The following is a 27,649-nucleotide window of genomic DNA, read 5'->3' as shown; positions in this document are numbered from 1 at the left end:
CCCCCCCCCCCCCCCCCGCGCCTTTTTTGGGGGGGAGGGGTGCTAAGGATTGAACCCAGGTGTACTCTATCACTGAGCTACATCCTCAGCCCTTTTTTTTTTTTAAAGAGAGAGAATTTTAATATTTATTTTTTAGTTTTCGGCAGACACAACATCTTTGTTTGTATGTGCTGAGGATCGAACCCCGGCCACATGCATGCCAGGCGAGCATGCTACTGCTTGAGCCACATCCCCAGCCCCCCCAGCCCTTTTTATTTTTTATTTTGAGATAGTGTCTCACTAGGTTGTCCAGGCTGTCCTTGAACTTAGGATCCTCCTGTTTCAGCCTCCCAAGTAGCTGGGATTATAGCTGTTGCACAGCCATGACCTGCCACTTCTTGTTTGATTGAATATAATTCACATACCCTAAAATTCAACTTTTTAAATTATTATGTTAGGAAACTGAGACTTGAAAAGGTTTAATACAAAAGAATAAAAAGGCAGTTCTGATTATTTCACTGTTCACTTTTTATTATTCTTTTTCCCTTGTCCCCCAGCTTTTATAGTATGTAATCTATTAAGTCTTTTGGGAAAGTGCAAGTTTCATTTTGTTTGCTTGATTTCAAGGTTGGTGAAGATCTTCGGCAGGATATGTTAGCTTTACAGATGATAAAGATTATGGATAAGATCTGGCTTAAAGAAGGACTAGACCTGAGGATGGTAATTTTCAAATGTCTTTCAACTGGCAGAGATCGAGGTAAGTCTGTTAGCTGTATCTTGGTATCCTTCCCACACCCCCCCCCATGGACTCGGCTCAGAATGTATCTGTCATAAAGGTCCTGATACAGAGGTACCATGGCTTCTCTTGTTTCTTATTTTAATCTAGTGTTACTTTATTCATTCAATTGTTAATGATTACTTGCTTTAAAAATACAATTCATTGTGTACCCTAATAAATGCTTTGTAGTTTTCAGAGGTATCTGTTAATTAACTCAAGGAGGACTTTATAGACTTTAGCTTTTGAACTAAAAAGAAAACCATATCTAAGTGAAACCAACTTTGTTTCATTTCTACAGAATAAAAGAGTAATTTGAAAAGTTTTTTAAGAGCAGATTTTTACTTTTTTATCAAATAAGTTTTTGAGATAATGCTAAACAACCTAGCTGTTTATGTATTATGGGCTCACTAAATGGCAGTCATCATCGTCATTTTTTATTTATTTATTTGTTTATTTATTTAGTGCTATGGATGAACCCATGAGTACCTAACCACTGAGTCACATCCCCAGTCCTTTTATTTATTTTTTTTAAAGATGGACACAATATCTTTATTTATTTATCTATCTATTTATTTATTTATTTTTTATGTGGTGCTAAGGATCGAACCCAGTACCTCACAGTGTGAGGTAAGCACTCTACCGCTGAGCTATAACTCTAGCCCCAGTCCTTTTTATTTATTTATTTTTTTTATTTTTGAGACAGGGTCTTGCTAAGTTGCTTAGGAACTCATAAAGTTGCTGAGGCTAGCTTTGAACTTGGAACCCTTTTGCCTCAATCTCCAGAGTTGCTGGGATTACAGACATGTGCCGCCACACCTGCCTTCATTATTATTATTGAACAAATAGTTTTTTGAATACTATGAAGTCACCTGATCTAGTCATCCTTCTAATATTTGCCATTAAGTTTGTACTTAAATACTTAACAGTGAAGAGAATTCATTGCAGTCCAAGGCAGTTGATCCTATCCAGAATAGGTGATAGCTATAAAGTTCTTTCTTGTACTCAGTTGAATACTAGGACTAATTGTTGATATCTTTTACCCATTGATTCCAGATCTTTTCATAGAATATTATATAATTAAGTTGGATCCCTCATTAAAGGTTGCTAGTATTGTGGCCTCAGATCTTGAGTTCTGCATTCTTTAGCTATTTATCATAGATGACTTTAAATTACCTTATCACCTGGTTGTTTTCCTCGTAAAAGGGTTCAAGCAATCCATTCTAGGAGAGACACCTGAATTTGGAAGAATACAAAAGAGTAGGCAAAGTGCCTCACACGTAAAGGTTACATACAACTGAAACCAATAAGTCTTCATGATAGTAGCTCCTAAGTCATGTCCTGACTGTTCTGTTCTTGTACATTTTGTGTCTTAGACTCATGTGTAGGACATTAACTATTAACTTTGTTATATTTGATCCACTGCTTTTCAGTTTCTTTGATTCCTTTTAAAATCTGATCCTAGGGTTAGGGTTGTAGCTCAGTGGGAAAGTGCTTGAGCCTCAGCACTGGGTTCAATCAATTCCTAGTACTACACACACACACACACACACACACACACACTCACTCACTCACTCAACTTAAAAAAATAAGTAAACTCTGATTCTTTTTTTTGGTACTGGGGACTGAACTCAGGGATGCTCGACCACTGAGCCACATCCCCAGCCCTATTTTGTATTTTATTTAGAGACAGGTTTCACTGAGTTGCTTAGTGCTTCGCCATTGCTGGCGCCGGGTTTGAGCTCAGATTCTTCCTACCTCAGCCTCCTGAGCCACTGGGATTACAGGCGTGTGCCACCATGCCTGGCGTAAACTCTCATTCTTACCATCTGTTATTGAACTTCTTAGTTTGTATGAACTTAAAGAACATACATTCCGTAGCTTCTGCTAAGTCATTGGGAAAAACGTTTACCAAGAAAAGCCAAAGGACCAGTCCTGGTGGTGTGCCACGAGAAATTTCCCTTTAGGTGATTGCTACCTCAAGTACAATTTAGGTTGTTTTGTTTTTCTTCTTTTTTTGCATGTGATGTTGAGGATCCAACCCAGAGCCTCATTCACGGTAGGCAAGTGCTTTACCACAGAGCTACCTCCCTGGTCCTCAAGTATGATATTTTGCTTAATTACTTGTCTTCATTGTATTATCACCCGCTTCCATATTTCTCTCTCTTATCCATCAGGACGACATTAGAGTCTATAACCTTACTTGCTCAAATTTAGATGTGCAGACTTTATCTTGTCAAGATTAGGAAATCAAGGGCTGGGGATGTGGCTCAAGTGGTAGCACGCTAGCCTGACATGCGTGCGGCCCGGGTTCGATCCTCAGCACTACATACAAACAAAGATGTTGTGTCCGCCGAAAACTAAAAAAAAAATAAATAAATATTTTTAAAAAATTCTCTCTCAAAAAATCACCTTCTGAGAAAAGGGAGGCTTTAAAAAAAAAAAGATTAGGAAATCAAAGTCAATTTAAGAATTCTGGGGATATAGCTTAGTTGGTAGAGTGCTTGCCTTGCATGCATAAGGCCCTGGGTTCAATCCCAGCACCACCACCAAAAAAAAAAAAAAGAAAAGAAAAGAAAAAGAATTTTTGCTAAAAATCAATAAAAATTAAATTTAAAAAAAGAATTCTTGTTGATTAATTTTCATATAATTAATTAATTCTTATAGTATGTAATCTAAAGTCTTTTGCACATATCACAGGATATTGGCATTGATACAGTCAGGATACAGATCTTCACAAAGATCTTTATTTATTTGATAACTTGTTTTAAGGGAATTGCAGAGATAAGGTAAAACAGTTTGCCAAGCCAGCAACATTTTCGTTGGGAAGACAAAACACATAAAATATTTGATAAAATATTATCAAATAAAGACTTCTCAGTACAAGCTTATCGTCTCAATTAGATTAAGTTTTTTTGTTGTTACCATATTTTGTTTCTATAGCTGGACTTCCTCATTCTCATTTTGAAATTCTTAAGTGTCTTATCCTGTGATAAGCTTTCTACTTGTATTATTTCACTGTATCCTTCTTTTTTTTTTTTTCTTTGTATTTTTGGGAATTGAACCTAGGGGTGCTCTGCTATTAAGCTGCACCCCAACCCTTTTTATTTCTGGGACAGTGTCTCACTAATTTGCTGAGTCTGGTCTAGAACTTGGAGTCCTCCTGTTTCAGTGACGCAAGTTGCTGGGATTACAAGTGTGTGACACTGCACCCAACTTGTATCCTTATTTCTCAATGAAGAAATCATGGGTTGGTGTTGTGGCTCAGTGGTGGAGTGCTTGCCTAGCATTTGTGAGGCACTAGATTCAATTCTTAACACCACATATAAATAAATAAAATTAAAATCCATTGACAACTTAAAAAAAAAAAAGAAAGAAAAAGAAATCACAACACACATCCTCTGTGAAGCTTTTCACAAGCAATTCAGCCTATACCACTGTCTCTTTTATCTAAATTGAGCCAGTTTTATTCTATAGTCACCAGACATTAATTTTATATTAGTTTTTTATATTAATTTTTATTAACTTTTATATTAGTTTTACTTTCTGCATGTTTTATATCTTCCCCATTGGATTGATGATATGTTCTCTCTGATCAGGGAATGTATCTAGTACTTTGTATATTTTACACACATTGATTCACTGTTTTGTACATAATCATTAGACATAGAATTAAAATTGGGGGCACTCATTGAAAAATGTTGTCACTATGAACTGTAAACTAGATGATACAACCAAAATATAATCAGACCCCTAGAATTAGAACTTGGCCTTGCATACTTTCTTTCATGGTGTCCTTGGAGGCTTTGGTCAAGTTGGGTTTCCTCCACTCTCTTTATCTGAAGCAGATCTTTGTTTCCAGATCTTTTTTGGTGGGGGAGGGCGACCAGGGATTGAAGTCGGGGGCACTCAACCACTGAACCACATCCCCAGCCCTATTTTGTATTTTATTTAGAGACAGGGTCTCACTCAGTTGCTTAGCATCTTGCTTTTGCTGAGGCTGACTTTGATCTCACAATCCTTCTGCCTCAGCCTCCCAAGCTGCTGGGATTACAAGCCTGTGCCACACATCCAACTCCAGTCATTTATTTTTTTTTTTTTTTTTTTTTTCCGAATGTAGGTGCATCTTCTTTTTTTTTTAAGAGAGAGAGAGAGAGATGATTTTTTAATATTTATTTTGTAGTTTTCTGTGGACACAACATCTTTGTTTGTATGTGGTGCTGAGGATCGAACCCAGGCTGCAAGCACGCCAGGCGAGTGCGCTACTGCTTGAGCCACATCCCCAGCCCCAGTCATTTATTTTTAACACAAATATATATCCTTCATTTAAAAATATATAAATTATGTAATTTGTAAATTATGTAAAAGTAAATGTTGGTTTTCTTCCATACCTCTCTATTCTTAATTCTAGGCATCATGCTCACAAGGTATTACCATTTACATAGTCTTCAAGAACTATTTTATATATGTTCCAACAGTTTTTCTTTTTAAGCATTACAGTTCTCCATCTGGATTTTATTTTTAAAGCATTATTTTAATGACTGTCCTACTTAAGGACATAGAGACCCACCTCACTATAGTCCATTGTATAGATATGCTATAATTTATTTATTTGATAACTTGTTTTAAGGGAATTGCAGAGATAAGGTAAAACAGTTTGCCAAGCCAGCAACATTTTCGTTGGGAAGACAAAACACATATTTGAGACTTAAGTATATAACAAGGATGGTCTTAATCTGTTCATCCCATTGAAAGGGCCTAATATTCTCTGAAATACTTTTATCTTCCCAAATACACAATGAGAGACAGTTTTTCATGCTGAAATGGAACATTATGTATCTGTAAGTAACTTTACCAGTGAAGTTATTATCATCTAGTTTGTAATCAAAATTATTATCACTTGGGAATTAGCACATGAGTATAGACTATAGAGTCTCATATAGTAAAAAATCAACTTTCACATGTTGGGTACTTTGGAAATACAAAACAATTATGATTGTTTACTTTTTTTAGCATACCCTGCCAGACTTGATTTTCTTTGAAACTGATAGTTGCTAGTTGGTGCCTTCTGTCCAAGATTGCAAACTGTAATTTTCTGTTTTTTTTTTTTTTCTTTTTGGTACTGATGACTAAACCCAGGGACACTTTACTGCTGAGCTACATCCCCAGCCTTTTTTTTGAGTCAAAGTCACTGTGTTGCCTTGATCTTGTCATCTTTCTGTCTCAGCCTCATGAGTCACTGGAATTACAGGTGTGCACCACTATGATGCCCAGTGAAAGCTGAAATTTTTTTTTTTTAGCTGTAAATTTTTAAAAGGCTTAATTTTGGGAGATGTTTTCACATAGTTTAATATTTTATTGTTAAAGGCATGGTAGAACTAGTTCCTGCTTCAGATACCCTCAGAAAAATCCAAGTGGAATATGGTGTGACTGGATCCTTTAAGGATAAACCACTTGCAGAATGGCTGAGGAAATACAATCCCTCTGAAGAAGAATATGAAAAGGTGATTAGCATGTCTCTTTATTTCTTAATAACTTTGTCAAAAATGTATTACAAAGATTTTGAGTTCATTGTACAATTCTGGAGAGTAACTGTTTATTCTAAGTCAAGAAAACAATGTCTTAGGTATAGAAAAGAATATAAAACTGATGGAATTTAATGGCAGGAATATAAGTGAATTTAAGCTAAATTACCTTCAAAATATTATAAACATGTACTTAAAGTTCAGCACACCAGCGGTATTTTTATAACTCAGAATGTTATGCTTTCCTAAGACCTTGGAAGAAGTTGTAGAAATGAGTAAGAACAGCTAAATGGTTTGTACTTGTGAGCATATATTATGGACTAGCCTCTGGGCTTAAATGCAGGCCCTAAGTTACTCATCGGCTACAGGGCCTTAGGCAACTTCTTTGTGCCTCAGTGTACTCTCCTGTAAACTATTTTAGTTTATATTATGGTATTATTGTATATACTATGGCTGTAAAAATGATAGTATCATAAGGTTATTGTGAAAATTAAATGAGTGTATTGCATGTGTATATAAAGAGAGGAAGAGCATGAGAGAACACACAACAGAGAAAATTGTATTATTGGGAGTATCTTTTTTTTTGTATTAGTATTAATTTGAATTACATATCAAAAAGAGCAATCTCGGGGCTGGGGATGTGGCTCAAGTGGTAGTGCGCTGCCCTGGCATGTGTGAGGCACTGGGTTCGATCGTCAGCACCACATAAAAATAAATAAAGATATTGTGTCCACCTAAAACAAAAAAATAAATATTTTAAAAAATTGCTAAAAAAAAAGAGTAATCTCTTAGGATATAAGCCAGTCATGATCCTAAACTTGGCTTAAGAAAGACCCATGGATATAACTAATTAAAGCAAATTAAAAAATTAATGACCCATGAACTCTTGCATAGTGATAGAAGATCCCAGTTTTAATGTCATTTAGCTGCTTAGTTTATATACCATTATTCTGTCACATCTTTTTTTTTTTTTTTCCTCCTTTCTTTCCTCTTTTTGTGGTACTAGGGATCGAACCCAAGGGCCCTTTACCAGTTAACTACGTCTCCTTTTTAATTTTTTATCTTGAGACTGGGTCTGGCTAAGATGCCGAGGTTCTCACTAAATTGCTGAGGCTGGCCTCAAACTTTTATAGATCCTCCTGCCTCAGCTTCCCAAGTTGCTCGTATTTCAGGCATGTACCACCATGCCCTGGCTATTGTATCACTTTTGGATACGAAAGTACCATCTGTTGACTTATGTAGGTAAAGCAGATAATTTTTTCTTTTGTGGGTCATTTAAACTGTAAGATTATTCCCTTTTCTTTGTGGTCTGGAGGAAGCAGTACAGCAGAGGTCAGTGCTTGTTCATAGTAATGTTATCTCTTTTGTGATTCTTGGTAAGTTGTTTGAAACAAAATAATTGTCAAGTAGCATATCTTAAGTAACTTTTGTGCATTTTTATGTGATTTAATATGTTAAAAGGAATATAGCATAATGGAGATACATTGGATTTAAATCCTGGTTCTAACCAATTATGTAATCTCAGGTAGATGACTTAACCTCTCTCGGTTTTTCTCATCTGTAAAATGACAGTAATAATAATACCTGAGTTACTGGTTTGTTGTGAGATTTTAAATAGGCTAATGTATACAGAGAAAGGTTTGTGCACTTGGTTTGTGCTAGACTCCTGCTGTTATCACATCATCATCTTTGTTAATGATTCTGGAGGATTATAGAATAAAATTTAACCACATGGACAAGTATAGCCATATGACTGAGCCCTCAGAAATACAGTATTTTGAGAATAAAATGTAAAAATATTCATTATATGTATCTTGCTGTATCTGTATGATATTAGTAATTTTAATAGTCCCTAGGACATGCAGAACTGAAGTGAAATAAGGTGTCTACCTTCAAGAAATTTTCTGATGACACATTAGGAAGTCACAAAATAGAGTAATTGTTATTATTGAATGTTTCAAGGTATAAACTGCCTTTCTTTCCCCTACCCCTATTGATGTTGGGGATCTAACCCAGGGCCTCAGGCTTGCTAGGTTAAGTCCTTTACCACTGAACTAGAGTCCCAGCCCCTGAGCTGACTTTGTTTCACAAGTCTTTCCTACAACTAGAGAAAATAAAACTCTTGTACTTAGATTAATTTTTGTCCCAGTAATGCTTCTTGTGGTAAGGAGCACAAGGGTATGTGGAGCAGGGTTCCACAAACATGGTATTTCAAAGCTATTCACGGTAGAGAATAGCAAGATCTCTACCTTGTAGAAGAAAAAAGCTAGAGTGGCTTTGTTTTTGAAATATGAAAAGGCTGGTTTTTATTATCATAACCTATACAAGCTGAGAAAGTAGATTACAGCTTTTTTGTTGTTGTTTATTTGTTTTTTGTACTGGGGATTGACCAGGGGCACTTGACCATTGAGCTACTTCCCCAACCCTTTTTATTTTTTATTTTAAGTTAGGGTCTCTCTAAATTGTTGAGGCCAGCCTTGAACTTGTGATCCTCCTGCCTCAGCCTCCCTAGTCACTGGGATTACAGGCAGATGCCATGCCTAGAATGATTGTGTTTTTAAAGAGCGATGAACTACTTTAATCTTTGTAAACATTGTCTCCTATAACAATAATTTTTTCAGGGCTAGGTTGTGGCTCAGCAGTAGAGCTCTTGCCTAGCATGTGTAAGGCACTGGATTTGATTCTCAGCACCACATATAAATTAATAAATAAATAAAGGTCCCTCAACAACTAAAAAATAATTGTGTGTGTGTGTATACACACACATATAAATCAAATAAAAATAATTTTTTCTTAATATAATTTTTTATCTTTATTATAGGCTTCTGAAAATTTTATTTATTCTTGTGCTGGATGCTGTGTAGCTACCTATGTTTTAGGCATCTGTGATCGACACAATGATAATATAATGCTTCGAAGTACAGGACATATGTTCCACATTGACTTTGGGAAGTTTTTGGGCCATGCACAGATGTTTGGTAGCTTCAAAAGGTATAATATTCTATTGTTAATATTACTTTTACTAAAGAAAAGACACATGTCTTGTGTCACAAATTAATGGCTCAAACCTTGCCCTTTCCTATGCTTTGCTTTGTGGCTCTTTTTGAGCCTAATTAAGGATGAAAAGTCCCTGAGAGATAACTTTACCACATAATAGGCAATTGTGAGTGTGTATGTAAACTTTGTTGAAATGAATTGTTGTGTATTTTATTATATATAGTTGTGGTGCTGTTAGAAGTAGTTCATTTTCATAACTTCTTTCTGTATGTTTGTACATACTGTTCGATCTCTCTTTAGGTATGTAAATTTATAAATATCATCTTGGATAAAATTTCACATAACTTCTGTCTAAGTGATGAAAATATTATATCTAGGCTTTTCTGAAAATGTGAATATTCAAGAATTATAGAAATTCAAAACTTCCTGATGCCTTTCCTACTTGGAAATTGCTATAGTTCAGATGACTTAGTTTAATAATCATGCAACAGCAATAGCACTACTTACATATCTACTGTAAATAATATTCTGGGTGTTGAGAAATTATATCCCATCTCATTCAAATGTATGATATGTCAAGGTCACTGAACTGTCATGTGTAACTAATTAAAACAAATAAAAAATTTAAAAAATAATAATAATATTCTGTGTGTTCTTTCATCTTAAACAGGGATCGAGCTCCTTTTGTGCTTACGTCTGATATGGCATATGTCATTAACGGGGGTGAAAAGCCAACCATTCGCTTCCAATTATTTGTGGACCTTTGCTGTCAGGCCTACAACTTGATAAGAAAGCAAACAAACCTCTTTCTTAACCTACTTTCACTGGTAACTCTGTTCTTTAAAAGCATTTAATTAATTTTCTATAAGTGCATTTGTATTATAATCCCTAAAAAAGGATATTTTGTGATTTTGGAATAAAGTTTACTATAGTCACAAATGTCAGCTTTAATATTAACTGAAATATTATAAAATTATAGCTATGTCAAATAAGCAAACATTTAAAAAATATTAGAGTATATTCTTTTTGGCTCCATTTATATAAAATGTAAGAGATAAGTCAACTGAGTAGTGACCCAGAGAATGAGGAGAAGAAGTTAATAAAGCCTATGAGGAACATCTGGAAGCCTGGTGAATATTTTGTGTCTTGACCTGGGGTGTGTTCAGACTGTGAACATTCATTAAGCTGTATGTACTTTTAGAATTTCTGTACTTTTGTGGATATGTATTATACTTAAGTAAAAGATGAAAAAAAAAATAACCTATGCTATGATTATCTTGACTAAAATTGATGTGGTAGTAGAATCTGAGGCCTAAACAAAAAGAGGTCTGGATTTCATAACTTTTATTCATAAACATGCTTTGTGATTCATCAAGTCATTTGACTTCCTTTGCTTAGATTTTCTCATTTGTAAGAGAATCACTTAGGTCCCCTAAACAATAACAGATTTCTCAAAACTGTGATTATTTTTGTTTGCTTTATTTCTAAATACTTGATCAGCAGAAAAAAAGTTTAACTCACATAACTTTTTTTTGTTCTCCTACAGATGATTCCTTCAGGGTTACCAGAACTTACAAGTGTTCAGGACTTGAAATATGTTAGAGATGCTCTTCAACCCCAAACCACAGATGCAGAAGCTACAATTTTTTTCACTAGGTATGGTATATTTAAGTATATTGTTGAAGACACACGTAATTTGGCTTTGATTTGTTTCACCTTTCTTTGTTTGTTTTGCATTGCTGAGGAATTGAACCCAGGGCCTCACACATGCTAGCAAGCCCTTTACCTTTTTAATTTACCTTTAAATTAAATATTATCTTTACCTAATTTAATCAAATACTATTTACCAAAAATATGATTTAGAGGGAAAAATTATGATTCATAGTATTTAGCAAACAATAGGTGTCAAAGTTTATTTAAGCTGGGGAGGTAGCTTAGTGATAGAACACAGGCCTACCATATGAGGCCCTGAGTAATCCTCAGCATTGCAAGCAAAAAAAAAAAAAAAGTTTACTTACTGAAGTAATGTGAATGATTTGCAATAGTCTTTTAAAAATAATTTATCTCAAAAGATGATCTCAAAGTTATTTAATGTATGGACCCAGTTATAAAATTCTATTTGTGAACTAGTTCTAAGAAGCATGTTTCCTACAGGACCAAGTACCTCTTTCAGGTTTCTTTCTGAACTGATTTCTGTGCTAATCTGTTTTTCAGGATTCTACCTTAACAGTTCTCACAGATACCATAAGTGCTTAAAACAGCAAACTCTGGGACAATGCCCTTAGTAAACTATTACTGTGTGACATAGTACTTGAAACATATATGCCCGTGGGGCATTGGTTGGTCACTGGGTACTGCTGCCACATCATCATAAAACCATACCGGGAAAGGACACATGAGGTCATGTTCTGTGCTCCCCCTTTCTCCAATTCCTGAGAATTGAACTCAGGAACATTCTACCTCTGAGCTACATTCCATGCCCAGACACAGTATCTAGGCTGGCCTCAAACTTTCAATCCTCCTGTCTTAGTGTCTCCCAAGTCACTGGGATTATAATTATGTGCAGTCATTCCTGGCTGAGCTCACATTCTTTTCCCTCTTGTTTTTTTCTTGCTTTCTTCCTCTTGGTGGAGAAGAGTTCTGTAACATTACCCTGGCTTCCCTAGTCTTAGCAATCTGGGCCAAACTGAATTGAAGTGAGCTGACTATTGTATAGCCTTCTGAACAAATCCTGACAATTTAGGTATTGACTGGCTTTGTTTTATATTTTGAAAGAAATTCATTAGCTCCCCTAGGCAAGACTACAAAACAGGCATGCATTTGTCTATTTGGATTTCTATAACAAAATTGCCATTATTATTATCTCTCAGAGTTCAAGATCAAGAAGCCAGCTGACTAGGTTTATGATGAGGATTCCCTTTGTAGATTGAAGATGACACTTTCTTGCTTTGTCCTTACATAGTTTGTGGGTGTGTATCTGTATGTATGTGTGTCTCTCTCTTTCTCTCTCATCTTTTCCTATAAGGACACAGCTGTTGGATCAAGTCTTCACCCTAATGACCTTATTTAAATTTAATTACCTCCTTAAAGGCCCCATTTCCAAATATATTCACGGTGAGGTTGGGGTTTCGATATAGGAATTTTAGGGAACACAAACATTCAAGTCCACAGCAAGGCAAAAACCTGTGTTGGAAGTTCTCATGCTTCTCTGAATCTCTTGTTCTCTGGTTCCTTAACCCAGTTTCTGAATCTTGTCTACTTATCTGAAATGTTTTATCCAGGCCTACTTTCCAGATTATCTCTGCCAAACTCTCCATTTTATCATTTTTTCCTAAATGAGTGAAATTGTGATTATCCAAAAGAATCTGGCACCAAATTCTACATTCTATTATTTGACATAATTTTTTAAATTTGGATTTTTATACTAAAATAGCAAAGTCATCTTTTTAGAATTATCTGTTATCATCTATTCCTAATAGCTCTTTGATTAGTCTAGCACCTCATAGGGCTCAGAAAAATAAGCTTTGTGTGGTGGCTCACATCTGTAAGGCCAGCTGCTTGGGAGACTGAGGCAGGAGGATTGAGAGTTCAGAGCTAGCCACAGCAACTTAGCAAGGTGCTAAGCAACTCAGTGAGATCCTGTCTCTAAATAAAATACAAAATGGGACTGGGGATGTGGCTCCAGTAGTCAAGTGCTCTTGAGTTCAATCCCTCCCCCAAAAAGCATCATTTCTTTCTGGTGGTAAAAATTTTTTTGTTGGGATGAGATATATTTTAACAGGTCTTTGGCCTAAAGAACACAGGAATCCTTGGCAGAGTGAGAAGTGGCTTAATATTTTAAAAGAAATGAAAATGGCGGCTGGGGCTATAGCTGGGGGGTAGAGTGCTTGCTTCACATGCGTGAGGCATTGGTTTGATCCTCAGCACTACATAAAAACATAAATCAACAAATAAAATAAAGTTATTGTGTCCATCTACAACTAAAAAATATTTTTAAAAAAGAAATGAAAGTGTTTTCATATGATATGATGTTGAAAGAATTTAGCATATGTTTCCATGGAGATTTGCTGTTAACGCATTTTCTGATTATTTTGCAGGCTGATTGAATCAAGTTTGGGAAGCATTGCCACAAAGTTTAATTTCTTCATTCACAATCTTGCTCAGCTACGTTTTTCTGGTCTTCCTTCTAATGATGAGCCCATCCTTTCATTTTCACCCAAAACATACTCTTTTAGACAAGATGGTCGAATCAAGGAAGTCTCTGTTTTCACATATCATAAGAAATACAACCCCGATAAACACTATGTAAGTTTGGTTTTAGGTAGACGATTGTGCATGCATTATTGTTGTCCTTCATATGCCCTTCTGCTAGAATTCCGTGGATTTGTTCTGTTCATGCTCATATCATCCATGGGTGGTCCAAAAATAAATGTATCTGAAGCATCCCTAATTTTTTGTGGTATTTATATGGTATTTATTGGTATTTTGACATTTATTTCTTGTTAAAGGTGCTTTAAAATTATGAGGGCTAAAAGAGTAATGCTATTCTGCTTTCTCATTCCTTCATTTTTTTCAGAGGTAAATTTTGCTAATTATAACATTTTAAGCAATATAAATCAAATCAAAAAGTTTTAAGCTCCCATTCTACCCTCTAATAAAGTATTATAGCACACACAGCTACACAATTTGTTTTTAAATAAAAATAGAATTTTTTACCCACTTGAGAATATAATATATGTGATATATTATACATGATATAATATACATTATCATCTGTAGAGTTTTCACCCTTGTGCTAAATTTATTTATGTATTCATTCACTCATTTTTGTGGTGCTGAAGGTTAGATCCAATGCTTTGTGCCTATGTAATCACTACCACTGACTTAACACACCCACCTCTTGTGTTAATGTTTTTATCTCTCAGCACTCAGTTTTTAAATTTTTTGATGAATTGGTAGGTTTTAGAAATTCATTATTTTAACCATCTTATTGAGTAGTACTTTTTTCCTTATGATTTATCATGGCACCTTTAATTCTAGTTTATATAAATGCTTATCCCTGAATTTATTTCTGATTTCTATGGATATATCTACTTCTCTGTACTGGTATTATACTCTTTAAGGTACTATATAACATAATAGTTTAAATGTTCATCACCCACCCCATAGTTGTTTTATTTTCCTTTTTCCTATTTGCTTTCTTAAATTAACTTACTTTTTACCATTTTTTACTGGAAATGCACTAACTTTATAGATTTGGAAAGTAAATTTATTACATTTAATCCTGTAGATAAAATGGCTTTTACTTTCAAGTTCTTATTTATATACCTCACAATGGTTATGGTCACCAGTTTTTCCCCCCTAGTACTGGGAATTGATACCAAGGGCACTCTACCATAGGGTTTCCATAAGTTACCCAGATTGGCCTTGAACTTCTCAATCCTCCTTCCTCAGCCTCCCAAGTACTTGGGATTATAGGCTAGCACTACCATGCCCTGATATTATCACTCTTAGAATGCAGTTTATGTACTATAAATACAATGACATATTTGCTATTTCTTGTTGTTGGCATATTTTACCAATAAAAGCACTTGGACTATGAATTTCTTTTTCTGTCAGGAAAGGAAGTTTCTTATAAATTTAATCTATTTGTTGTGTGATTTCTTCTCAGATTTATGTAGTCCGAATTTTGAGAGAAGGACAGCTTGAACCATCATTTGTATTCCGGACGTTTGACGAGTTTCAGGAACTTCACAATAAGCTCAGTATTATTTTTCCACTTTGGAAGTTACCTGGGTATGTTCCCATTCTTGTACAAATTAATTCTTTTTTGTAGGAAACAATTTTTCTCAAATGTAGCTAAAAGCTTTATGTTAGCACTTAGATACTATAGACAATATCTGGCTTATTTTCTTTTGTATCACGAGAACCTAATACAGAACTTGACATAGACAAGGAGCTGTAAGTTTTTGTTGAATGAGAAAAAAGGTCTATGTAATCAAGATTTTTTTTTTTAATAGATATACACAATACCGTTATTTGATTTATTTATTTGTGGTGCTGGGGATTGAACCCAGGGCCTTGTGCATGTGAGGCAAGCACTCTACCAACTGAGCTGTATCCCCAACCCTAATCAAGATCTTAAAATGTGGAATTTTCCAAACTCCTAATTTTAGTTGAAGCTTTTGACTTTGTTGTTTCTACAATAGCAAGCAACAGAAGATAATTTGTAATATTGATTTTAAAAAGTCTCTTGCTGAATCACTACAGAGATAATCATGAGCCATACTGAGCTCCTCTTGATAACTAACAAACTAAAAAAGATATCACTAAAACTGTTAATCACAATCTTAGGGCTTAGTTTTGTATCTGATACCCTTTGGAAACCCAGTTTTACGGTGGCTTAATGAACAGATTTCTTGTGTCAAGTTGTTCAAATTCTTTTCAGACTAAATTTCAAAAGTAACAAAGAGGCAAAGTGGTATTAGTATTAATTTCCATATGTAGTCTTTTCTTTCTACTGCCACCAAAGAGATTATCCTTTCAGTACCTGATTTAGGCCCTGTCATTATTTGGGGATTCTGTTGATGCTTACAATGGCTGTGGTTGATTAAGTAATGATTCTTTCAGAGATCAGATTTGATAAATATTTGTGAATGATTAAAGTTGAGAAGAAATAGTAGAAAATGAAAATGGCTAATTGAATTGTTTTATCTCTTGTACTTTGAAGATAAATTACAGAAAAAAATACTATATAACTGTTTAAGAATCCACTTTTATCCTGAAGTATGTAAAAAAGTAGCAGGGCATGATATTGCACATCTGTAATCCCAGCAATTTGCAAGGCTGAGGCAGGAGAATTTCAAGTTTGAGGATAGCCTCAGCAACTTAGTGAGACCCTGTCTCAAAAATAAAATTTAAGCCAGGAACAGTGACACTCATGTATCCTACCAGCTCAAGAGGCTGAGGCAGAAGGATCTCAGGTTCAAAGCCAGCCTCAGCAAAAGTGAGGTACTAAGCAACTCAGTGAGATCTTATCTCTAAATAAAATACAAAATAGGGCTAGGGATATGGCCCAGTGGTTGAGTGCCCCTGAGTTCAATCTCTGGTACCCCAAAAAATAAAATTAAAATAAAATTTTAAAAGCTGAGGATATAATTCAGTGATAAAGTGCCCTTGGGTATAGTCCCCATAGGGCGGGGCAGGGGAGGGGAGGAGAAAAAGAAGTATGTAAAAAAGCATATTTGTAAGGAAGCATTGTACTTGATTCTATAAATATTTCCAGATCAAATATTTTTAATATTATTTTTTAGTTTTAGGTGAACACAATATCTTTATTTTTATGTGGTGCTGAAAATCGAACCCAGTGCCTCATGCATTCTAGGCAAGTGTGCTACCACTTGAACCACATCCCCAGCCCCCAGATCAAATAATTTTAATTCCACTTTTGTTTTTTTGTACTGGGGATTGAACTCGGGCATTCAACCATTGAGCCACATCCCTAGCCCTAATTTGTATTTTATTTAGAAACAGGGCCTCACTGAGTTGCTTAGCACCTTGCTAAATTGCTGAAGCTGGCTTTGATCTTTGGATCTTCCACCTCTTGAGCTGCTGGAATTACAGGCATGTGCCAATTACACCTGGCAAATTCCACATTTTATTTTATTTTATTTTATAGCTTTCCTAATAGGATGGTTCTAGGAAGAACACACATAAAAGATGTAGCAGCCAAGAGGAAAGTTGAGTTGAACAGTTATTTACAGAATTTGATGAGTGCTTCAACAGATGTAGCAGAGGTAAGCTTCCTATGTAATAAGTGATAACATAATAATATATCCTTTGTGCCCCATAAAACTAATTAATCTTTTTTCTCTTCAATCTTAGTGTGATCTTGTTTGTACTTTTTTCCACCCTTTAATTCGTGATGAGAAGGCTGAAGGAATAGCTAGGTCTGCAGGTGAGATTACTTTTTTCTCTTTGTTGGTAATTCATGGCCTGCAAATCTAACTTCTCAGTGAATGTGGTAGAGTGACAGGTGGTCTGCTGGTCCATGAGAATGGGAAGAGAGTATTCTTTTTAAGCCAGTCTACTTCTGGATAAAGTTAACTTTCCAAACAGTGACCTACCAGGTTCTTTACTTTCCTTCACTGTATGTCTCCCCAACCCACATGCAGAGGTTCTGGAAGTAAAGCAAAATTGTTTTGTTGAAGCTTAAACCACTGCAAGCAGGATAAAATAAGGAGAAAAATATTTGTATTTTCAGGTGCAGGTCCCTTCAGTCCTACTCCAGGCCAAATAGGAGGAGCAGTGAAGTTATCTGTCTCTTACCGAAATGGCACTCTGTTCATCATGGTGATGCACATCAAAGATCTTGTGAGTGATCACAAATAATGATGGTTATAGAAGAAATTGATGCCTTAGTAGAAAGCATTACTGTTAAGGGACTGCTTTTCTTTATAGGTTACTGAAGATGGGGCTGATCCAAATCCATATGTCAAAACATACCTACTTCCAGATACCCACAAGACATCCAAACGTAAAACCAAAATTTCACGAAAAACTAGGAATCCAACGTTCAATGAAATGGTAGGTTAAAATCATTTCTAAAAATTTCCTAGATTTGTTGTTTTTGAGATTTAAATTTTAAGATATTTTAAATGTAAAGATTTTAGGTATTGGGCTGGGGTTGTGGCTCAGTGGTAGAGTGCTTGGCTAGCACGTGTGAGGTACGGGGTTCAGTTCTCAGCACCACATGTAAATAAATGAATAAAATAAAGGTCCATCAACAACTAAAAATTAAAAAAAAAAAAGATTTTAGGGGGCTGGGGCTATGACTCAGCAGTAGCACACTTGCCTGGCATGTGTGAAGTACTGGGTTCGATTCTCAGCACCGCATATAAATAAATAAAGGTTTATCAACAACTTTATTTTATTTTTAAAGAGAGAAAGAGAGAATTTTTAATATTTATTTTTTAGTTTTCGGCGGACATAACATCTTTGTTTGTATGTGATGCTGAGGATCGAACCCGGGCCGCACGCATGCCAGGCGAGCGCGCTACCGCTTGAGCCACATCCCCAGCCCCAATCAACAACTTTAAAATATTAGGTATTAGTTGCTGAACTGTTTATTGCCCCAAACAAATTAATAACAGTCCAGTGGTATTTAACAAAGTCAAGTCTGATAGAGTCCTTATCACAGAACCTTAGCTTTTAAAAAAACAGAGGGTTGGGGCTGAGGTTCAGTGGTAGAGGGCTTCCCTAGCATGTGTGAGGCCCTGGGTTTCAATTCCCTAACACTGCTAAGAAAAGAAAAGATGTTGAGAGTCCATGATTCAATTTCCCTTCCAATGCATGAACCTCCTCTACAATATTCTCAAGCAGTAGTTCTTCATTGCTTTTGTGTTTAAATACTTCTCAGTTATCTAGTTTGTCCTGGGCAACTACCAACTTTAAGATTTGTTTTGTGGTACTAGGATTGAACCAAAGGACTCATGCATGCTAAGTACTCAGTGTACCATAAGGCCACATTCTTTTTTAAAAAAAATATTTATTTTTTAGGGGCTGGGGATGTGGCTCAAGCGGTAGCGCGCTCGCCTGGCATGCGTGTGGCCCGGGTTCAATCCTCAGCACCACATACAAAGATGTTATGTCCACTGAAAACTAAGAAAAATAAATATTAAAAAATTCTCTCTCTCTCTCTCTTTAAAAAAAAAGAAAATGAAATGTGGACAGGTTTTTTTTAAGTTGTTTTAGCCAATTAATAAGAATTATGATTAAAGAGATGTTTCTTGAATGTATGGTGAGGCTTTATGGAAAAATTAAAATTCTAAATGTTGTGATGAGAATTTGATATAGAATTAGCTTTGCAGCACTCTAGGTTTGCTGTAAATTACAGTTTTACTAAAAGTTCATATTTAATTATGAGAAATTCATATTGAATTATGAAAAATTATAACTTCATGGTACGTAGATTCTACAGAAAAAAGATAACAAAAAGAAAATTCTAGCCAGTCACAATGGTACATGCCTGTAATCCCAGCTACTCAAGAGGCTGAGGCAGTTCAAGGTAAGCCTTAGCAGTTTAATAAGTAGTACTTTTCCTAATAGTGTTTAATAAGGCAAAAGATAAAGGGCTGGGTAGAGCACTTGCCTAGCATGCCCAAGGCCCTATGTTCAATTGCATTACTACCCACAGCAAAAAAATTTCCCTCTGTTTTTGTAAAATAATTGTTAATTATGCTATCCCTCCCAAGTTTCTTCCTTTTTTCCTCTTTTCCCATGTATTAGATCATCTTAAGGTAACTGCCATGTAATATCTCTTCCCTTCCCCATCACCTCCATCTCAGAAAAAAACATGTTTCGAGTTTTTATTTTTTAGACAACCAGTGGGATTGGTCCTGCTTTAAACATCTCTTATATCAAACATTCACAGGAATAATAATGCAACCCAAGACTCCTGAAATAGAAAATGTGCTTCTGAAATATTGAGGCAAACCATATTATTATGATGTCATTCATTATTCACATTTTGCTGAAAGTATTCCAAGAAATCAAAAATGTTAATATGTAATTTTACTTTTTCTTTTTATCCTTTGCTGTAGCTTGTGTACAATGGATATAGCAAAGAAACCCTAAGACAAAGAGAACTTCAACTGAGTGTACTCAGTTCAGAATCTCTGCGGGAGAATTTTTTCTTGGGTGGAATAACTCTGCCTTTGAAAGATTTCAACTTGAGCAAAGAAACAGTTAAATGGTATCAGCTGACTGCAGCAACTTACTTGTAATCTAGTGAATTTCTCAGATTTGGAAGCAAGAAGAGTTATAAATGTGTGTGTGTATACATGAATGCATGAAGATTTGTGAACTTTGTATAGTATTTTTATACTTGTGCAAAAATTATAAGGATAAATATACTTACTGTATTTTAACACATCAGTTGGACCAATAGTCAGGTAACTAAATTTTATAAAAAATTTCAGGAAGCCATTACTGTTTTAAAGTCATTTAAAATGTTACAAATCCTAACCTTGATAAGTCCTGAAAAAGACTTTTGAAGTAGTACTATATCAGTTCAGCCATCTATTTTGCATTGTTTCCTATATGGACATAGTACATTTGTTTTTCTGTTATGCACCTTTTACAGCTTTTACCACTGTTTAATTTCACAAACACCAAAGTAATGAAAAGATGCAGAATGTTACCGTAAAATGCAGCTGCTATTCTTAGGGCTGAAAAGCAAAGCACAAATAATAGATAACTATGTTAAGAACTACTAAGTAGTTTATAGAAAATAGAAGTTTTTTATTCATTTGTTAAAGCCTTTTTCAGAATAAGTGCCAATTGCTGAAGTTTTAAATAATGGTGCCTTAACTTTATATGCATCACTGGCACTTAATTTCTGATTTTTTTCCTGACTTGATAAATAACAAGTAATTTCCCAACACTTTTAGTTTATTAAGGACAAAACATTATGTACATTTACAAATGTTTTTCCCAAAAAAAACATAATTTTCTTTGCTTCTGTTGTGTTACTTATTTTAACTGTTAATCCATTTAAGTTTTTATTGCCCAGTACTGAATAAGATTCGTTGATATACTTGTATAATAAATTCTATCATTCCATTATAATCCTACACTTAACTCCTTGGGGTGTAAATTGAACCTGGATAATTTCACTTCCATATATATTTACTTTGTCATTAAGCAAGTGAAAATTGTCCACTCCTGTGCCCATTCCTGTTTGCGTTAGAACTCCGTGAGAAGGATAGACTCTTTACAGAAAGGAACCAGACAAAGATTGTAGGGTCCAAACATCTTTATGAGAGTTCATCTTATAAATTGACATTTGTAAACATTGTATGTTCACATATAAGAATTATTTTCCATCATACAATGAGATTCAGAATCATAAGGGACAGAAATAAAATTATTACGCTATAACCATTAAGTATAACACTCATTTTTTTACTATTCACCTTCAGACATAATTTTGTTTAGATAAATACATATGTGTAATAACTTTAATGGTTAGAATGGAAATACAGATACTTTTAAAATGGTAACAGAGATGTCGCAATCTGGTCCTTCTGAGAAAACTGACAAAATATGCAGTAAAGAGTATCAAAGAGAGAAAAGACAATCTCTAATTCAGTTGTCCAGAACAGAATTTTTATAAAGTATGCAAGTGTTTAATATAAATGATACCTACAGAGCAGAAATAAACATTTTAAAATAACAAACTTGAAATTTTTGGTGCCTAACACTAATGATCTGTTTGTAGCTTAGTGGAAAAGTGCTTGCCTAGCACGCACAAGGCCCTGGGTTTGATCCCCAGCATCCCACCCTCCCCACAAAAATAATTTGTTGGAAAACTCACGAGTATGATTTTCTATGTCTTTTTAAAAATGTTAAAATGTGTTGTATATTTACTAAGTTAATTAAAATGCAGATCAAAGCACCACTGTTTGCTTTTTCCACATACAGTTAACATTTCCTTGAAGTGTGTAAGTAGTTTTGTAAATGTAGTGTAGCACTAGAAATTTTCACTTAAGCTTTTGAGACCTAATTCCATTCCATGAGTTGTCAATTAGTACTGTTAAAAAAAATACTAATATCTTGTCAAAAGGTATTGTTTATTGGACTTAATATGGACTGCTTTTTTTGCACTCTGTCACAGCAGTGTCTTTTAAGCGCAAATAGAACTAGAAAATATGACGTCACTTTTCAATTACAAGAAATCTGAATTCATATCTAAAAGTGTATATTATGATTAATATTGTACAGTTAAAGCGTTCAGAATGATGGTCATATTTTCTCTTAATTTAACTCATTTTGTGCCTTCTTTGGTCATGAAAACACCTATATTTTAATATAAGTTATTTCTTTGTGAAATGCTAAGCTTCAGCCCATACCAAAAAACAAAATCAAACAATAAACAAGAAAAGAAAGAAAAAGGAGGGGAGTCTCTTTGCACTACTACTATCATCAATTCTAAATTAGTTGAAATTTTTAAATTTTTTTTTAACTTAAAGTAAATCTGAAAAACAAAAGTCTAAACAAACTGGCAAAGACACTAATTTGCATAATGACAATATTTTATAATTTATTGAGTAAAAATAATTCTGCTGCATGTAAGTCTTGTACCAGAAGAAATCTTTCTTCTTGCATTTTGGGATCTGAAGATTATAGTTCATCCCAAGAACCTATTATTTTCTCTGCTGAGGAACCCAGTGTAGAACCGGCACTGAAGTTTTCATTACTGCCTTATATGAATCTATAAATACTTAAATGTTAAGGCATGTATGATCTTTGATAAAGTATTCCTTTTTTCAAATTCAGGTTGTATAAAAGTTTCAAAATCTTGCCTTAAATTGTTTGACTGTTCTTTCTAGAATTCAAGTTTGTGTCATTTAAAAAAGAAACACTTGATAAACTTAGGGTCAAAAAGGATTGAAGCCCCACTATTATAATCCATAGATTTACTTACATGCTGTTTCACTAGCAGTGCAAATATGAATAAATTTAACTAATCTCATCTATAAGAACCAAATACTTTAATTATATTAGGATAGTGAAGAAAGATGTATAATATTTTTATTAATACTTTGAATATATTCAATTGAATATATTGAATGTGACTTCATAACTGTACTATGATTATATTAAAATATTTCTGGAATAAGGAAACTGCTGCTGTTTCTTATGGATATCATTTTGATTTCAAACTTTTGAGCTCACTGTTGGTATTTTTTGCTTCTCATCTAGTTCAGTAATCTTGGAATTTTAGAATGGGCCTATCATTTTCCTGGAAAATAGAGTCTGACTTTTGTGTGTGATTCTTTGAAGCTCTGATTGCTACACTTTGCTATAGCCCTCATTACCATTTCTTAGATGTGAAATGCTTCTCAGCGTTGTCCCCATCGAAGAATAAAAGGAGTAAGATTTATTCAAGTGTGAAGAATAGAAACAACTCTTGCAGAGCCAAGAGGGGACTCAATAGTGGTCTGAAAGTGCTAGTCTAGGATTTAGGTCAACACTATTGGTCTTAATGCCAATCAGAGTTTGCAAAAGGAGTAATGCTACTCAGTGACTTTTTTTCTTTTTTTTTTTGAGCTTTAATATTTATTTTTTAGTTCTCGGCAGACACAACATCTTTGTTTGTATGTGGTGCTGAGGATCGAACCCGGGCCGCACACATGCCAGGCGAGCGTGCTACCGCTTGAGCCACATCCCCAGCCCCTACTCAGTGACTTTTGAATCTGAACTTCCATTCAGGTGTCTGCCCCACTTTTGTTTTCTAGACCTTGGTCAGGAAGTGGGAAGTTGAGGTGGTAGGATCATGGATGCTTGGAGGTTCCCGCTGTGGTGCTGTGTGGAGTGGGCATATGGACCAGAAAGGGTCCAAGCTGCCACAGTGTAACTGGTGATCCCTGGTTTGCCTCAGCCCTGGCTTGCTGTACCTCAGATCCACACTGGCATGGTGGGCTCTGCCTAGTCATGGCCTGTGCTCCAGCCCACTCAAGCCTCCTCTCTGCAGCTCCTCCTGGATGGCTTCATACCTCGCTCTAAAGAAGTGACCCTAACTACTGTTAGGGAAAAAGGATGATACCACCTTAGGCTGAAAAGGGACACAGTGTCCTTCTACAGAAATATGGCTATTGCACTCCCACCACTGCCCTAGATTGGATTTTTCTTCTAGGATTCCATTTATATAATGTGTAGTTGGATAGACTCTAGGTGAGAAGAAATAAATTTTACAAGAAGAATCAGTAAACGTAGGCCAAACATTAAGTATCATAACAGAGGAGCTAAGAAGGGAAGAGTCCATGTTCATATAATATAAAGTAATATTATAGCGGTGTGGGAAAAGCCATCCCACCCTTTAGAAAGTATATATTTTGACATACACCAAAGCAACATTATGAGAAGAATTGCAAAGATATGGGCTAATCAGAATGTCCTTTGTTGTTTTTGTTTTGGTACCAGGGATTGAGCCCAGGGGCACTTGACCACTGAGTCACATCTCAAGCCCTTTTTATTTTGAGAAAGGGTCTTGCTAAGTTGCTGAGACTGGCTTTGAACTTGTAATCCTCCTGCCTCAGCCTCCCAAGTTGCTGAGATTTCAGGCATATGCCATTCTAAACACCTGGTTTAGAATTTCTTTATCATTACTTATCTGCAAATGCAGGTGGCCCTCAGGTCCTTTTGCACAGAAATTTTCATCCTTTAATGGTTCACAGGAACATTGGTTGGTGTTTTCCTCTCTGGACGTGTTGATTGTCAGGGTCTTTTTCTGAGCTGAAAGGCTTAAATTGAGAATGATTAATCTATGAATCAATCCTATTTACCTTTACTGCTCAGGGAGCCATTTTTCCCCATCCTCCAACTGGTATTCAGGCCAACCTTGGGTACGTAAAAATATATCAGGTGCTGCTTCTTCAGGGTATGAGGGTCAAAGGAATCCCAGTGGTTCAAAATGTATCTTATTTGTTTTTTAATTAGAGCTTTATTGTTATATATAGTAGTTGGTTCATGCTGATAAACTCATACATGGAATTAAATTTCAGTGTCATGATCCCTCTTCTAACCCCACTTTTCCCTCCCATCCTCCCTCTACTCCCCTGTTCTGTTTCCTCTACTAGACTTCCTTATGCTCATCTATTTATTTATATTTGATTGGTTCTTTTTATTTATGCATAAAGGTGAAATTCCCTGTGGTATATTTATATATGCACATAGCATAATTTTTAAAGAATTTATTCTTCTTCCCTTATTCATCCCTCAACTCTGGCTCTCAATCTCCTCTTTTTACATTACTGGTGTTCCCTTTACCTTTATGATATCCCATTCTTATTTCCTTTATCAAAATGCACCTCAAAGGAGAACTTGTGCCAGAGAGTATTACCCATCCTTCTGAAGAGTGCTCCACATTAGGTGTCAAATAATGAAACCAGAGTTTGAGACAAAACTCAATTCTCCACTTCTGTTGGCAGGTGGAATCTGTGTGTCAGGCCTCTGCAAATAAGGGTGTTTTAGTGTTAGCAGCTAATCACAGCAGGGAATGCCTACCAGGGTCAGCCCTTAGGGTCACAGCTAGCAAAGCCCAATTCTCCTCCACTACCATTGAGTGGCAAGTTGCAGTTCTTAATGTGGGCTCTTCCCTCCAGTGTTGCAATAGACTGTAGCAGCTCACTGCCAACTTCTTTCCAGGTTCTGGTCACACAAATATGAAGAATGAAATTCACAGGACAATGGAAAGCAAGAATGAAAAGAATAGGATATATTCAATTGTGAAGAATAGAAACAGGATTCTTGGAGAGACTAACTAATAGGGAACCCAATAGCAGGTTACCAGAAATGTATACCTAGAGTCACTGGCCTTTGGTAATTTATTTAAAATATTAAGTAGCCAAGTAAAGAGTCACATTCTAGATATATCTACAGAATTGAAAAATGTGAATTCTACTCCTGTACCTTCATCCTGGAATCTCAGCATGAGGCCATGGTTCATTGACCTTGGGGTAAATTTATTATATACACTTTAAATATATACAAAAGTAGACAAGAGTATAATAAACTCCATGAATCAATTCATCACACAGCTTTAACAATTATTAGCACTAACCCTGTTTTATCTATATTAACTAAACATGTGCCTAGAAGTAGAAACATTTTTATTTTATTTGGGATACTTAAATCTGTGGATCAGTAATTTTCCTCAATTCTGTGTATTTGGTAGTATCATCTATCACTGAAATTTTTAAATGTTTTTTTTTTTAATTCTCCTTTGTTTTTAGAACTCTGATAAATGTATGATAGACCTTACCATTCTCTTCCATGTCTTTTTCTTTTTTTTTTTTTTTTGTACCAAGGATTGAACCCAAGGGCACTTACACCACTGAGTTACATCCCCAGCTCTTTTTATTTTTTATTTTGAGACAGGGTCTCACTAAATTGCTTAGAGCCTAAAATGTTGAAGCTGGCCTCAAATTTGTGATTCTCCTGCCTCAGCCTCCTGAGCCGCTCTTCCATGTGGTTGTAACTTCTTGCCATATTCCCCCAACCTCTCTTTTTTTCCCTCTTCCTTCCTCTCTCCCTTCCTCCTTTTCCTCCCCACTTTTTTTTTTTAATATTTATTATTTAGGTGTAGATGGACACAACACAATGCCTTTATTTTTATGTGGTGCTGAGGATTGAACCCAGGTCTGCCCATGCTAGGTGAGCGCTCCACTGCTGAGCCACAATCCCAGCCCACCTCCCCACATTTTTTGGTCCGTGCTACATTCTCAATAATTTAACCTAACTTCTTTTCCATTTCACTACTTCTCTCTATTAAGTATTAAATTTTGGTGGTTGTATTCTTTGTTTTAATAACAGCTGTTTTGGGGACTGGGGCTATAGCTCAGTGGTAGAGCATTTGCCTGGCATGAGTGAGGCACTGGGTTCGATCCTCAGCACCACATAAACATAAGTAAATAAAATAAAGGTATTGTGCCATCTACAACTAAAAGGGTTTAAGAAAAAAAAAACACAGCTGTTATTTTTGCATGATGATCCAAGAAACGAACAGACTGCCAACATCATTCAATGGGGAAAGAAAAGGTTTTTCAGCAAATGGTGCTGGGACAACTGAATGACCACATGCAAAAGAATGAGGAGGACTTTTACCTCATACCACATATAAAAATGAATTCAAGGATGGGCATAGTGATCCACAACTGTAATCCCAGCAACTTGGGAGACTGAGGCAGGAGGATCACAGGTTCAAAGCCTGCCTTAGCAATTTAGTGAGGCTGTAAACAACCTAGTGAGATCCTGTCTTGAAAAATAAAAAGGAACATTGCTCAGTGGTTAAGTGCCCTTACATTCGTTCAATTTCTGGTGTTACTGAAAGGTGGGTCCTTGTCCCCTATGCCAGTCCAATAAGAGGACACTATTTTGAGAAAAAAGAAAAAGCCTTATTGCTTTTCTAGCAAAGGAGAAACACTTGGGGACTCTTGTCCCAAAGGATGTGAGTCTGCCCATCAGCAGGAACAGGGGGCTTTTAAAGACATGACTCAAAAGCTACATTCCATGTGTTCTCTGTCGGAAGTTGTAATTCACTTGTTAATTTGGGAAATACTCATTTCTGAGATCTTCTGGTACCATCCCCAAAATCTAAATTACTTCATTCCTATGGTTGGTGTATACTCAGGGACAGATAACTCTGCCTAGGATGGGGAAGAAAATAATCCTGTTTCCCCTGAGATTAAGGAGGAGGAGGAGAGGAAGAGAAAGAAACATGTCCATTTTAGAAATAAATTGCGGTGACAGAGCAGCAAGAGATACAATCAAAGCATAAAGTGTTAACCACTGTTACAAATATCTGAAAACC

General features: G+C 35.5%; 1 protein-coding gene across 3 annotated transcripts in view; it reads left to right on the top strand.

Moving 5' to 3' along the window:
* The window catches only part of Pik3c2a (phosphatidylinositol-4-phosphate 3-kinase catalytic subunit type 2 alpha), a 120,161-nt gene extending 97,199 nt beyond the window's left edge, over nt 1–22,962 (top strand). For all 3 annotated transcript variants that reach the window (XM_015477670.2, XM_048788428.1, XM_048788429.1), the window contains 12 exons: nt 607–736; nt 6,122–6,258; nt 9,101–9,270; nt 9,947–10,103; nt 10,823–10,932; nt 13,374–13,581; nt 14,948–15,072; nt 16,955–17,072; nt 17,161–17,233; nt 17,540–17,649; nt 17,737–17,862; nt 19,878–22,962. In XM_015477670.2, coding sequence (XP_015333156.1) covers nt 607–736; nt 6,122–6,258; nt 9,101–9,270; nt 9,947–10,103; nt 10,823–10,932; nt 13,374–13,581; nt 14,948–15,072; nt 16,955–17,072; nt 17,161–17,233; nt 17,540–17,649; nt 17,737–17,862; nt 19,878–20,060 — 1,647 coding nt within the window. In that variant the 3' untranslated portion in view covers nt 20,061–22,962. The remainder of the gene's footprint in view (nt 1–606; nt 737–6,121; nt 6,259–9,100; nt 9,271–9,946; nt 10,104–10,822; nt 10,933–13,373; nt 13,582–14,947; nt 15,073–16,954; nt 17,073–17,160; nt 17,234–17,539; nt 17,650–17,736; nt 17,863–19,877) is intronic.
* The last annotated feature ends 4,687 nt before the right edge of the window (nt 22,963–27,649 follow it).

The sequence above is a fragment of the Marmota marmota genome, unplaced genomic scaffold, assembly GCF_001458135.2.
Source record: "Marmota marmota marmota unplaced genomic scaffold, marMar, whole genome shotgun sequence".
Taxonomy (NCBI): domain Eukaryota; kingdom Metazoa; phylum Chordata; class Mammalia; order Rodentia; family Sciuridae; genus Marmota; species Marmota marmota.
The sequence above is the reverse complement of the archived record's forward strand: the minus strand, read 5'-3'. Positions and strand labels throughout refer to the sequence as shown.